The sequence below is a fragment of the Strigops habroptila genome, chromosome 10, assembly GCF_004027225.2.
Source record: "Strigops habroptila isolate Jane chromosome 10, bStrHab1.2.pri, whole genome shotgun sequence".
Taxonomy (NCBI): domain Eukaryota; kingdom Metazoa; phylum Chordata; class Aves; order Psittaciformes; family Psittacidae; genus Strigops; species Strigops habroptila.
In genome coordinates this window covers 1,156,729-1,171,928 of record NC_046359.1, presented here as the reverse complement: position 1 = coordinate 1,171,928, position 15,200 = coordinate 1,156,729, and the positions used below count along the sequence as shown (strand labels likewise).

Here is a 15,200-nt window from a genome sequence, read left to right as displayed (position 1 = left end):
GCACTACAGGCAGTCTCTTAGGTAACTGCGGAAGTCGACAAGCACTTCACTCCTGCTTGCAATACCCCCTTCACTGTGCACCTCAAAGTAATTATTTGTATAACACGTCAAGGAACTGAACTCAGAAGTAGTCAGCTGCACATGATTAAATTTTCTGCAAGATACTTGCACTGAGGCCTGCAGCACTGACATGATTCTGCTGCCCTTAATTGACAGTTTACTGCAAGGACCAGATGTTGCTGTCCCAAACTGCATTGAAACAGAAGCTTCCTTTTCACTGGAAAGACTTCTTTCCAAAAGTACTTTTTCTGTTAGAGTTAAGTAAAAAGCACTTGAGAGCTGAATGCTCACTGCCTGCTGGAACAGGCCAAACTACTTAAACCCTCTTGGCAACAGGGTGAAACAGAGTTTGTGCCCTTCAGTTCCCAAATACAACTGGCAGATTTTATGCTACTTTCATACTTTCATACTTTGGCTGATCTCAGTGTGTGCACATGTGTATTTATCCGCATAGACAGGTATCAGTAAGCCTTGCCAAGAGATCCCAGTGAAACCAGGCTTAGGCTAGGTGTAGGTAGTGACCCATACAGCCCGCCTATGGAGCACGATACATATGGTCTGGTACAAGTACTTTACCTTTCTCTGCTTTCTGAGTCTTCACTTCATATTCTTGTAGCCTCACCAGCAGCTCCTCCTTCTCCCTCAACATTTGCTCTTTCTCCCTCTCAATTGTCTCCCTTCTCTTCTTTTCATTTTCTAGTTGTTCCCTGTTAAAAACAGATTTCATGCTTGAAGCTCACTTTCAGACCTAAGGTACAGCCAGGCAAGAATGCTGGCTGGGCATTTCTCCAGGCAGCTCAGTGGGAAGCAACTGCCACAAAACAAGAGCCAGAAGACAGAAATAGATATAGCCTGTTCCTTCATTACTTCAGAAGTTTTGCTCAGTTTTGGATACCCCATTTCATAAAAACATTTCTATTTTAGTTGCCTGCCACAGAAATTTAGAACACCAAATAGCTACTACATGCAGAGAGAGAAAATCTGGACTTGCTACTGCAAATCTACTTTGTACAGCAGAGATTTAACTTCGTTACTTCTGTTGTAAGGGAAGTCAAGAAGGCGTAAGAACAAGAGCACTGAGGGAATGAAAGCAAACGAGCCACAGATACAGGAAAAAAGCATGATTTCTTAAATCCTAAGCAACCTGCAGCTAGTGGTGGAAGCCCAACGGAATCACTAATCCTTTGTGCTTGTAAGAGGTCTCCTAGTCCCCTCTTCCCTCTTCACAGTGTACCCACATGCCCCCTATGAAGGCTTCTTCCTTACTCCCAACCATGCCATGGTCCAACACATAAATCAGATGCTAACACTCAGGAGAAGCCCTCGCTGGGTGTGCACCACCACACAAGAGCCCACTGTGCTTTTACTCGTGCATTTCCTTGCAAAAGCCATGTTGCTGCCAGCTGCCCTGCAGGCACAGCTGCCTGCCGAGCCCTGCTGTGGCACTGGTGGCATTCATCCCTGCCACCCCATTTCTGCTGAGTGTATTTAAGCTCACCTTTCCAGTTGTTTCTGGTGCTTCTCCTCCCGGGCCTGGGCTTTCATCTGTTGCACCTCAATGGTGTCGGGCTTCCTGCGCCGCATATACAGTTCATGGTTGCCCATGCAAAGCTGCAGGATCCTCTTGTTAATTCTCAGACGAGGGGCATAAAACACAAAGTCCTAGAAGAGAGACACCTGACAGTCAGTTTTCTCCCAGCATCTTCCCATTAACTTCACTGTAATCAAGACACATACGCAGGCCACTTAAATATAGTAATAGAGACTGACAGTATCATCTGAAGCTAAGACAACTGTTATTTGTATTCTTCATTTAAAGTCTACAAAGAATTGACAAGTTACTCTTCTAGAAAAGGTATCCGTCAGAGAAAAATCAACGATCTCAATTTAAAGGAGTCTTTGTGGAGTTTGGAAGTGTCACAGAAGATTCTGGGTCGGCAGGTAACCATCTGAGCAACTACTCACAGATCTCTAGTACTGAGTAATTAGTTTCTCAGCTTGCAAGGCTTTGTGACCAAAAGATAAAGCATTAAACTAAAAATCCATTACAGACTATTAAAGTCACTTTGTAGAATTTCCTGATCTGTTTGAATCAATATTCAAGGCACCATCTGTGGGGATTTTTTTCAGAGAAAGAGAAGAAATACCTTCCAATATCATTCCTTGCTCTCCATGGCATTTCCTAGTTAAGCTGACCTATGCTGTTACCAGAATGTTAAATGACTGCTATTCTTTTGGAACCAAACATAGGGGTTATTTTGAATACTGGGTTGCAGGCAGTAACAAACACAAGATGTTCTAAAATTTGTTTGGTTCAGCGAAAAGAACAGCCCAAATTTATTATCTGTGTTATAACCAGGCTTTTGTAAGAACTATTCACCAGACTGATCTCCTAGAAGTCAATCTGAGAAAGGGATAGAGGGGGCCAAGGTCACCACCTGCCTGATGATTCCTCCTGAGTGCACAGCCATACACACTTACAACACAGCCTGAATTCACAGAGTGAATAAACTGCATCTTTGTGCTTTCCTTGAGTACTACGAGGCCAGCGATACGGGCAATGGGCAAGCTGCCATATTACCACCAGCCCCCATTCCTCAGAATCACTCTCCCATGGATTGCCTTGCTGCTAACAAGGGGTGGAACTGAGAAACGGCCCAACAGGGTCTATACTTCTGCATGGCAGCAGCAATCATGTTTTTAAATGCCTGAGCTCAGAAGCACAAGTTGTGGCTGTCTTTTATCCCTGCCCATGGCAGGGGGGTTGGAACTAGACAACTTTTAAGGTCCCTTCCAATAAAGCCATTCTGTGATTCTACAATTTTATCTCTGGAAAAACTAGAAGTCACACTAGAAGCAATGAAAAGCTCTTCAAGTACTATTAAGATGAACATGCTGACAATGACTTTTTTCTTTAATGGGTCTTCCCAGTTCACGCACTGATGCAGAAGAGGCAGTCAGCACAGCGTGTTGTTTCCTACCCCCAAAAATCCTGCCAGAGCCATTCTGAGCTGCACAGGTCTGATACTGCTAGCTGTACCTGTTAGCTATTCATCCAACCTCCTGACAAGTCATTTTGAAAACAAACAGTTTGTGTACCTTGTGATGAACAGGTCCTACCCTGAGGCAAGGTTCACTTCTGGGGAACTAAATACTGAGGGCACAGGCAGTGGCTATGTTTATCATTTAAGGCCATAACCAAGGGACAAAACATTGACATATGAAAACAAAAGAATCCCCCCCCCCTTCCCGCATCCCCAGCCTCCCCCAGCTGCACACAACTGGGAGCACTGCAGCTTGGTGTTTTGATGATAATGTGCTGAAGATGTTGGACTGTGTGGGCAGAGAGTCCACTAAAAGTTAAAAAGCTTATTCTAGGCAAGATGCCACAGGACTCTATCCATCACATGAGTGTCCATTTAAACACCGACATGTGGAATCCTCCAAATTAAAGGGAGCTTCCAACTCACATCTTGGGTAGACTGAGTATTTTGCTGCAGTTATAATACTTGCCTTTTTCAAATGAGACACAAGCATATGAAAAGACCCAGACAACTTCCTGAATGCTCAGACTTATTGTCCAGAAAAAGTCTTCTTTCAGGCATAGCTTTAACATAACTCCACCCGAGGGAAAAGGACAATGGAGACAGAGGGAGGAAACATAATTGAGGTTTTTAAAGTTAACACCTTCCTATATCAGCTTCTTGCAAGTCTCTAATTTCAAACTGAGTTAGATTTACTGTTGGGGAGTGGATGCAAAGCTGTGATCCATAAACAGGAGGTTAACACTTTATAGTGTGTACAACACGCCCAAGAGGCTCTTCTATTGAGGAACACATGCCTGACAGACCAGCTTCTTATCTCTCTCTAGAGTTTTGCTGGCTTTCACTAACACCACCTTGGAAAGAAGCTCCTCTCCCCCAAAAGCCATGTTGTTATCTGGAGGAAAGCCCTGCAGCACACTGTGCATGAGTGTCCTTCAAGTCACTGGGAGGATCTTTTTCTGTTGAAGAGATTCATACGCCATCACCCTTTGCCAAAGCCAAACGGCTTATTGTTTCTCGGGGATGTACTCACCCACCAAGGCCAAGTACTGGGGTGGGGGAAAAGAAGAGGAGGCCTTTCTCAACTATTCCAATAGCTTCACAAGACAGACAGAATGAGATCCACCTATACCAGTTATTCCATTTTATGTTCCTAACAGGTCAAAGTAGGTTCCCAATTCTTTACCACAGTAACTCTCAAACACATTTGTAAGTATTGAAAAGCAGCATTTACAGGTAGCTACATTTCAGTTCTCATAGAAATTATATACTGCCATTTACCCTAGCATTCGAGGTCAATGAACACCATGGTCCTCAACTGGCTTTTACTCTTTCAGTAGTGTGGAAGCGAGCAGTGAGCAGACAGCTCTGAATACTAATGCTCATTTTGCATCTAGAATATTTGCAGCTTTATCCTCTCCAAAGACTACTTTATTTTGAGATAATACAGCATTAGTTGCTCATATGCAGTATCCAGGAATCCAGTCTAGATATACTTACTGGTGCCTTCTTGTCAATAGGCTTTATAACAAACTTCTTGTCATTGAAAGAGATGTTTCTGATTTCGCTCCAGGGGAACCCAATCTTTGGGGTCAGTCTGGAAAGAAAATAAGTATTTTTAAGGGATGCTGCAAGGAAGTCCTGCATATAAAAAGCACCAAGCTATTCATGAGGTCAAATGTTTCTGAGCCACTCCAGTACTGCACCCTTACATATCTGCCCAGCCCTGCAACAAGTTCTAATATTACAAGGACTTGCACCTTTGACAGTAACTAATTCCTTTAATTCCCCCCAACAAAATGTTCCCAATTTTATGTTTAATATCACATTATTATTCTTTTATTCTTCTCTTATCAAGGGAGTGTATATTCTCTAGACACAGCAGTTAGCGATTAAGAATTGTGTGTCTCACAAATGGTAATACCAACAAGCAATCTCCTTGTTATTATCTAACCCCTCCAATATACGTGTGTCAGACACACTGAAGTGCTGACAATCATTTCAAATAAATAAAGACACAAGTATTTGATATTTAGCACTTAGAGAAACATCTGTCACCACAGAGAGCCACTCAAACTCTGTAAGAAACAGAGCTCTGTATGGAGCTTGTTGGTAAAGGAAAACCTGACAGTTTTGGGGGAATTTGACTCTTTGTCGCAGAGATGGAAAGCTACTACACAGCAGGATTTCGCTACACCCAAGCATTTTTGTTTAAAACCAGACATCAAGAATAAAATACCTCCTCTTCAGAATTTAGCATTACCCAGCCTTTAACTCAACTGCGAGCTTACACAACAGTGTGTGTGTAACATTAAGAACTGCAAAGAAAATTATCTGATTAGACTAAGATTAATTACTCCAGTGTCTGTCATATTAACTTAAGTGTTTCAACCCTAGATAATACAGCATGATGGACAACTAAAATGATTCACTTCTATTAACAGAAGTTCTATTGCAGGTTCTTCTCTTTAATGCAGAAAAAAGTTGCAGACACCTAGGAGCAGGACACTGACATATATTGCAGTACAGAGGCTCATATGCCTACAGCATGGTCTCATTTTCCTCAGGTTGAGCTTCAACAATGAAATCTTTGCTTTTTTACCTTTGCCCCAGTCCCCAAATTTTGCACACATAAACCAGAGGCGAGGTACACATTGCAATTTTTCTAGTCCCCATATCTGCCCAAAAGACTTAATTACATAGCAGCAAGAGTTACAGCAGAAACAAGTAGTTTATTCCAGCATGGTATTTGTTTTGCAAACACTCTTGATAGCTCTTTACATTCAATGGCTACACTCTGTCTGCTTCTGCAGCTCGAAAAACCTGTTTGTGTGACCATGGTTACATAGCAAGACTAGTCATTCAAGACTGAAGTATTACATGAGCGAAACTACTTTTCTTTCAAGTGACACTCCTTGTTTTCTGGGTGACGGCACGTATTAGCATTGCAGAAAAGACTGCATTTCTCTTTGCAGTCTTTAACAGAAGCTCCAGAGAGTTCCAATTAATATTTGGGTTGGATTCAAAGCCTTTTGGAAGCAGAGATATAGAATGGGTGAAATCCCTTCTGTATTACAATGATAGTCTGTTATAGATTAGTGACATGAAACTAAGACTTGGAACAGGGTGGAGGAAAAGCAAGCCACCTAGACAGCAATGCTTCATCTAAAAAATGCCCATTTTAACACCCCTTCAATCCTTTCATTGTGGAGTATTAGAAGAGACTAGAAGGCTTAGACACAGCTGTTCTCACCTTCCTTTTATGTTTATTTATAGATGTAGTCTATCATTTCCCACCTACTATCCAATTAGCAATGGCTCTGCCTTTACCAGAAGGGCTGATTAAAACTACGCATACCTCAGCAAGACCTCGTTTCATTCCTCATTCCCAGTAACTATAGGTTAACTCCTCCCTGGGCTCTGGGTGTTATCCAGCTTTGGTTTCGTGTCCACCCCATAATCTGTCTTTTTCAAAACCAGGCAGTCGTACACACATCTGTTATTAACTTCAGTACAGAAATGGCCCGAGATGTCCAAACACTCTGCAGATACGTTAGCCTATCGGAGTTCTTGTACCCACTGCTGGCATACCTGGCAACCTGATTCAAGGAAACACTTGGTAAACTCCTTAGTTCAGGGTTCAGCTCTACAACTGCGCATGATTTACCAGATGGCATTGTACGACTAACATGTATTTTTTTATAGTAGGTAGCATTAGCAGGTCAGGCAAGTCATGAAAGCATAAATGATGTGAAAGCTCATTTCCTAACACAGCTTCACCTACTGATCCAAAATTGGAACATGAGCAAGTTCTAAGCTTTGCCTTAATACTGTAAATGAGAAATGTCCCTTTATCCCACACCAGCCGTTGCTCTGGGAGATCAGAAATGAAAACAAAAGCCTTACTTGTCATCCTTTTCATAGATGTTGAGACCCAAAGCATCAACCCCCAGCCAAAGCTCAGTTCCTTTTTTATTCTTGATTTCAAAGTAGTTGATTCCATACATCTCAAGGTCTTGAGCAATCTTCAGGTATTCCAGCATGGCACTCTCTCTGGTTGAGACAGGAAGGAGAGCACATGTTAGCTTCTCATTTAGCTGACTATGTCAGAAAGCACAAAGCCCTCAGAAGAAACTTTTCCTAAACCCACACATCAAACACAGGAGTTAAAACTGAACATTCACCATTTGGGTTTCCCTTTAGAAATTAATGCTATCACGCCTATGAACACACACAGTGCTCCGTTTACTAAGCCACAGTATTTCCAGGCAGGAAGTTAGCAACATTCATCTTTCTCAGCATTCCTCCTTGTCTCAAGGTGCAGTCAGTAGGAAAGGTACAATATCTGAACCTTCCCCATTTGCCAATGCAAAAGCTTCAATGAACAAAGTTAGACTTACACCTTCGCTTTTTTTTCTCCAACTCAAAGTCATCACAGATACACTGTACCTAGGTTCAGGATCTTCAGGAAGCCATCCAAGACACTGTTCTCAGCACCAGTGCAAATACCCTACTGAGTTTTACCACGTGATTCAATGCTGGACTAGAAGATATACACCAAGAGTTCCCAGAGAGGCAACTCCTGGAGGCTATTTCAAAAGCATATTGTAGAACTGCAAGCTTAAGGTAACCAACAGAGCGACCAGTCTAAGGACCAATACCGAACACTTACTTGAGCATGCCACCGTGTTCAGCATGCCACACCTGGATCCGTTCTTCCCACTGCTCTCTGGAAAGTTTGTGCTGGTCCATCACCCTACACAAGCAAATAGATATTTACACTTTATGTTCTGCAGTTTCCATTGACACTGATCTTTGCTACAGACTTATTGAAATTAGTCCCACCCATGAAGCCTTCCTGAAACCAAGAGGAAGACCCTACCAGCCTAAAAATGAACTCTGTGAAGCAGAGCAATTCAGAATGAACAAAAACCCTCTGCAAAGCCTTTCTGGTCACTGACAGAGACGCAAGAGGCGCAAGCAGAACGCTGCCAAAAGAATAACATATATACTGTAGACACTAGAGGATTAAAGCAAAGCAAAAGTTGGTGTCATTCCTGGAATTAGACACTGCTGCATTAGGAAGTATAAACAGAAGTCTTTTGTCTGGCAGCATACATTTATCCTTGTGGGGATGGACTACATAGCCTCAAGACACGCTTCCCAGATAGAACATTTTTAGGACTGCGCATTAGGACTAAGTCCACACAACTCAACCTTCTCCAGGAATGACACGTTCTTGACTGAATGCTTCTCTTATCGAACAGTTCATACTGCCAGTCACCAGGCATGGCAGCAATGTTTAGGGAAGAGAAGCTGAATTCAGCAGTAATACTTCCTCTGCCTAACCAACCCGAGGATAGAGCACAAAAGCCATACTCTAATATGACAGAGAAATAAAAGAAGGTAAACCCCCAAATGCATACAGTTCAGTTAAAAAAAGGGCATGCTTTCAATGAAACTCTGTATGTAACTAGAATGCAAATGCTTGACTTTAAAAAATTACAAAAAAAAGTAGAAAAGAAAGGAAGACTGCATCAACCAACTGCTTCACCTCTGGGGTATCAGACGCTCTGCATTGAGGTATCCAGGCTTGTGCACATCTTTGCTGTAATCTCCAAATTTGGCCTGCACAGCATAGGAGCCAAGAAGTACTGCTGTTTCAGGAGGACAGTAGATCTCATCGCTGAGGATCCCTTCCTTCACCTGCAGGAAGAAGAGCTTCTGCGTGATGTCTTGGATCAGCTCTTCAGACACGTCCTCTGGGAAGAACTTGGCACGGAATTTGAACTGGAGGGGATTCTCCTTTCTGATTTCTTGAGCAGAAACCTGAGGACAGAGGTGACACCACAACTGAGCAGGGCTGCAAACAGTAGAATAAATTGCTTTTACACAGAAAAAAAAAAGCATTTGGAGCATTTGCCTTAAGAGGAGAGGGACTGGCAACTCATTACTGGAATTCCTTAATTCTGGCTGCTTATTGGTACGAGAAGACGGGGGAGATGCATTTTATTTTCCAACTAAGCCAGTAAAATTCCATTTGCACAGCAAACCTTGGTGACTGGAGAATGATTTACCACGCTATATCAGATGGCAAACCCATCCAGTATTGTATGCATTTGACAGAGAACAGCCCCCGTCATTAAACAGGAACTCCACTGACCACCCAATTAAGAACAACAGTTCATACCCTCAGAAGTCTACAAACAAGAGCACATCGGAGGCACTAGTGCTCTGTCACAACTGCCCAGCCTTGAAGTGACCTATCTTTCACTGTAACAACTGATCCTGCATAAGCAGAGCCCAGGTGTTCTCCAGTCACAGCAAGAAGAGCTGCTTCAACCAAAGTATAATATTAAGCTGCTGTTGTGTATCTGACAAACGCTGTAAAGCTTTCTGTAATTCACCCAGAGAAAAAGGGTAAACTTCCACCATACCACACCTCACCCAAATAGTTCCCATGGAGGTCACACAGCAATCTCTGAAAACAATCCTGGAGTTATGAGAATTAAGGAACAACTGACAACAGGTACAAGGGTTTATAAAGTTGCAGCCAATAACACATCAGGAATCATAAAAGCTTTAACCTTTGTTCAGCAATTAGCCCAAACTCTGTTACCTTTTTATCAAGCTTCAGCCAAGTCTGGAATCCTTTGTTGTCCACATACTGAAGACCAAAATACCACACTTCTCGCAAGCCTATGGTCTTAACCACCTGCAACACAAAGTCAAAAAAAGAAAAAATCAATTATTGTAGGCAACAGAGCACTTGAGGTCCAGGTATGCTCAAGTCTCGCACTGCCTGCGGGTGCAGGCAGCAGCCTAATCCTACTCATCTGGCATCTCTTAATTTCATCTCATGCACAAAGATACACAGCTGCTGCAGCAGATGACAGCAATGGCATTTGCCAAGCTACCTGTCCCACCCAGTTCCCAGGAGAAGATGATTCTGGGGAAACTGGGAGAGACGAATGGGACAAATGACAGACCACCAACTGCTAGACTGGTACGCTGGCAGCATTTGGGGCTTCTGCCTGCTTGTATCTGCTGCATCTTCCTACCTCTGTACTTAGTGAAGCAGACAAGTTACTCCTCTCACCAAAGCTTACGGTGAGATGGTCTGTAATGGTGTTAGTACTAACTACAATCAGGTAGCAGCACTCAAGTGATCTTGTCTGCCAGTCACCAAAGATTATTTGGCTGGAGGAAGCAAGTGCGGGATGCTTCACCTGGCTGCTGCAGTGAGCTCCCTGTGCGGGTCTGAGGATTAAAACAAGCTCCAAGTAGTCCCAGCCAAGGGTGTTCTTTTTTAAAATTCACACAAAGGCTGGTTTTGAAGGACACAAATATACTGATGCCCCAACACTAGGACAGATCTCCTTTCACATATTGTAAATCCTAACCAGAGGAAAGCCCCAGAAACACCATCCATTGACTGGATGGCACACTTACTAGCGAAAACAGTCCTGTTTGGAGACATTCCTTTTCTTTAGTGGAGGAGATGGCCTAACAGGTTCCTGACTTCTTCCTACTCTTAGACTGCTTGTTCTTATAGCCCAGTAGTTTGCTGTCAGCTCATCTACCTGTAGAGCTGTGCTCTAGACAGAGCTGAGTTCTGGAAAGATCCACCACATATGTGTATATATATAAAAAACGATGTTATTTGCAGAGTGGCTCTTCAAAAAGTGATGTAGGCATCACCACAGAGAGCTGAACTGAGTGGAAAGCAAGATGTTTTTAAAAGTACTTCGCAAGTTTGGAAAGTGTGACAGACTTGAGAGGGTGTAGCTACATGTGCTTCAACAAGTGTAAGATCTCAACCAAGGTTCTGTCTCACTGTTCCCATTTAGAGTATTGCTGGACACTCTGTCTGGAGAGCAGACTTGAAAGAAGCAATGATTTCAGGATACTTCATTACATTTTCCTTAAATTTTCCAGAAGTCTGTACCTGGAAACCAGAAGCTTCCTGAGGTTGATAAGAGAGATATGGAAAAATGCACCATTCTGATTAGCACTCTGAGAACTACTGTTTGTATGAATGCCATTGTCAATTAACAGGCAATCTATAAACTTTAGTGATAGAAGCAGACCAAGAAAATGACACAGTAGTATGAAAATTGTCACTAAGCAAATACAATGTTTTAAGCATACAGAAGCCAGTGCCTAGTTGAGGAAATGGGACAGCTTCATAGCTACACACTGTGGGCTGTATTTAGTAGGGTACAGTTTATATATTCTACTTCAGCAGGGCCAGTTGTAACTAACTAGAGTTTATCTTAAAAAAATCAAACAAACCCCACAACCACCCAAACAAAACCCCCAAACCCCATGACTTTTTAAGAAGAGGTAGGGTCTGAAAGTACTTCAGTCTTTACTGGACCTAAACTCGTTTCCCCTCCTCCCCCGAAGTGGCTTGTTTCACCACAGAACAGACAAGTTTTCTGACAGCTACACATATTTTTAGAAGGGCTGGAGCTGGGCTTTACTCAACCCAGCAGAAGAGCAGGGGTACTTCCTGTTGCACAAAAGTGTTGCAACTTTGTTAAAATAAAGAGTTGCATAAATCAAGCAGTTATCAGGCCATTATCTCTGAATGTCTCTTACAACAGAACAAGTATGCTTTTTCTATAAATCAGATTAGAAAACTTGCAGAAGTTGTGAGCCCTCAAGTTCTTCCCAAAACCTAAAGGCAAGGAAGGAGAATGTCTTAAGCTAAACACTGCGATTTGACCATTTGAGTTCCAATACAAAGAACAATGTCATGAATGTTTTCACCTATATTCTGGGAAATGGTTTGTAAACCTCCTCCATAACAAACCAAGGAAGAACTAAGAACCAAGGCAACATAGTCAAGATGGGAGACAACTTTTACCCCCTGCTACCCCCAGCCCCAAAATGCATGAAGCAGCAAATCTTATGCCTGCCCATTCCACCCGGAAATGTATTTACTCCCAGAAACCACCAGTGGCACACTCTCCTCCACTGGAATTTCTTTTCCTTGTGGCCAGGGCATTGGCATACAATGGGCACACCACTGTCTGGGAGTTACTCCAGCCAGCTGCAGAGCCCACTGTGTAGGGTCTCAGGATACCTCAGACCATTGCAGCATAAACTCCGCACAGGTCTGGCTTGAGCAGAGCTGAACTCCGTGTTCACAGGTTTCCACTCTTTCCCCCTTTCTATGAAAAGGAGCTATAACTCACCTTACGTGCAGGATACACTTATGATAGCAAAACCTAAAGCTCAAGGGCACTGCCAGAGCAGTCTTGCTGTCTGACAGCTCAGGCCAAGAAATCATGTTGTGGTTTTTAAAAATAGCCTGCTTCTTCAACGCCCTTTCCTCTCAGGGTGGTTCTGCAGTTCAAGTTGGGCCACTCCTCATACCTGTGAAAACCTGTTGCCTCCACAGGCTTTATCTGAGTGTAAACTCCATCTAAGATAAGGGCCTAGTAAAAGGCTTGCACAGCAGAAGTGAAGAGAGGATGTCAGAACAGCTGCAGCTAAACACAGAGTCTTCACCTTCCCCTGTTTTGCTCTGCACACTTCTACCTCAGTCTTCTCTTTATACACAGAAGTGCACCTCAACAAGCTATGGACTATGGAAAAGAACTTCCAATTACAGGCTTTAAACCCAAGCCATAGGATGCGAGGAGCAGATCTTCATGATGTGATAGTCTATCCCAACAGCAGCAGTAAGTGCTGCAACAAGCAGCCCTCAGAAATGCAGAACTAACTAGACAGCAAGCTGGAAGTATCTTAGAACCAAAGCATCCTGCCTTTTTCCATGTTCCCAAGACCTTCTGCTTCATCTCTGGAGGTCAGGAAAGTAGTTTCTCTTCTGCCAGAGAGATGATCCTGACTCTTAAGAGCTGTAAACATTAGTGAATACATGGGAGGAAGAAGTCTTTGTGGAGTCCTTGTCATAAAGGACATAGGACATACTTACACTGTCTCATCTAAGACATTGCTTTTAAAAACCTGGCTTTTTGTAATTTGGATTTTTGCACCCTCAGAGATGAAACCAGAGTTGTCTGGTTTGAGTTAACATGGAAGCGGCTGGGGGAGGAAGTTACCATGATGCAAGGGTGATCAGCAGTGAATGGAAAGTCAAACACAAAAGGCTGGTTCTGTAAAAGTGCACATTTCATATGCACTTCACCAAATTTCCAGATGATGAATACTTGATGTTTATCCCATACCAGTAATAATCCAAAGAAATTAAAGTTAGATTTAATGCTAAACACAGTTTGTAGCACTCTATTTTGCACTGAGAAGTTCTGCAGTGATTATAATTTGATTTCTTCCTTTCACTCCCTCCAAGAACCCACTCAACCTTTTTCTTTGTTTGTTGGGGGTTTGGGCTTTTGTATTTGTTTCTGTTTGTTGCCAGTCTTTTTTTGACAAGTACTTCTCCCTGCACAGTTGCCATAAAGCCTGGCAAGTTCTAGATAACTCAGTGAAACAAGAAATGGTACCAACAAAAACTCAGAAGGAATGGACATTGTTAGCCAGTTCTGCCTATCTGAGTTAAAGCTCAGCCATCCCTTGCTATCAAGGCTAGCAGGGGACAAGAGGAGAAGTGCAAAGGAATTGCTGCAACATTTTATGAACAGCTTAATACATGTAACTGAAGTGGGCATAGGTCTATTCATGGTTTGGTTTTCAGGGTTCCAGCAGGAAAAGCTAGAAGCAAGCTTTTTTTTTTTTTTAATTCCAGAATAGTAATTTTTTCTGCTGAAATCTTGGCCTTGCTTCAGTTTTGTAAGAGCAAGCTATTCAAGAAAAGAATAATAGTTTTACAGAGTACTCTGTTTATTTTAGTTGTCTTTATCCGACCTTTCTAGGTCCATCTCCAAACAGAACTGTGTATTGTTACTACAGTAGCAGGGAGAATAGCAGTAAGGGAGGAGAGTCGTGGCTAATTCCTGCCCTCCACTTCCCTGGGAACCCCTGGAGGCAGGCTGGACAAGTCTCTGCTCAATCCTGCTCCACGGAGGCTTCTCCCAAGGCATGTTGCTATAGCTGCTGCACGGTTATCACAAACTCAACTGGCTTTCTAGTAGCCTGGCAAACACCTGAGGCAAGTGGCTACCTCCAACCCAGCTTCTGATGGGTTTGTGAGCCCTCGGAAGACCTGATTCTGGAACAATATTTCAACTTCAGAATTTAATAAATAAGATCTAAACTGCATTTCACAGCAAGAAGTGAACTTTTACATGCTACCTATGCTGTGTAGACATTTTAGTTCCGTTACAACACTTCACCACCCAACACTGCCAGGAAGACAGGTTTTGCTGGAACATAACATACCTGCAAGGATTTTTGCTTTTTTCTTTTACTGTGATGGAATTTAGAGACCTTAGCTCAGACCGGGACCCTTGGATTAGGAGGCAGAGAGAAGAAAGAAAGGTAGGTTTGGAGTCCAGTCTTAAGAAAACACTATAGTCTGAAATGTACTCCAAGCTTAAACAAGAGCCCATACCAACCCTCACTGACCTGGTCAAACAGCTGCTTGCCTGTAGTGTTTGGCTGGATGGCAAACTCCAGCTCTGCATCCATAGTAACAACTCGAACATTGATCTAAGGAGAAAAACAAAAAGCATTGTTTAAGACTTATTGAAAGCTATTTCTCAGTGTTAACACAGTACTTGGCGTACAATACAGTCTCCACTCTTTGATGCACTACCGTAACCTGTATAATATGCACACTTAAGCCCCAATTAGATTTGTGTTACCACACCTGCACATTTAACTGGGGGACTGACTCTGCTGTGTTACTCAGATTGCTCTGCGGGTTTTCTACTCAAAACAGAATTTGATGGAACTTCTGGTTAAATGAGAGGGAATTTCTGACTTGACCATTTCCAGGCCTAAACCCCCTTGGAATAATAGCTCCTGCAAGCACACAACATAGTTGCCTGCAGGCCATCCCTTGGATTACAAAAGGCCCTAATGACTAAATTAAATTTAAGACTTATAATTTAACTTCCATTTATATTAGAGCTGGAATTAATCTGAGGTTTTAAAGGCAAAAGGCTGCAGATTATTCTTAGGAAGCAATCAGCATTAACCCAATACACGTTCATTCTTTCCCCT

At 42.7% G+C, this 15,200-nt stretch overlaps 1 protein-coding gene across 2 annotated transcripts in view; it reads right to left on the bottom strand.

The window, feature by feature from the left end:
• EZR (ezrin) overlaps nucleotides 1-15,200 on the bottom strand; it is a 36,217-nt gene that overhangs the window by 3,529 nt on the left and 17,488 nt on the right. The window contains exons 2-9 of one of the 2 annotated variants that reach the window (XM_030498976.1): nucleotides 14,601-14,684; nucleotides 9,724-9,819; nucleotides 8,659-8,933; nucleotides 7,777-7,860; nucleotides 7,011-7,157; nucleotides 4,605-4,701; nucleotides 1,559-1,722; nucleotides 637-767 (exon numbers count right to left, since the gene is read on the bottom strand). In XM_030498976.1, coding sequence (XP_030354836.1) covers nucleotides 637-767; nucleotides 1,559-1,722; nucleotides 4,605-4,701; nucleotides 7,011-7,157; nucleotides 7,777-7,860; nucleotides 8,659-8,933; nucleotides 9,724-9,819; nucleotides 14,601-14,684 — 1,078 coding nt within the window. Of the gene's footprint in view, nucleotides 1-636; nucleotides 768-1,558; nucleotides 1,723-4,604; nucleotides 4,702-7,010; nucleotides 7,158-7,776; nucleotides 7,861-8,658; nucleotides 8,934-9,723; nucleotides 9,820-14,600; nucleotides 14,685-15,200 lie in introns of those variants that run through there. The other variant, XM_030498977.1, reaches the window with a different exon arrangement.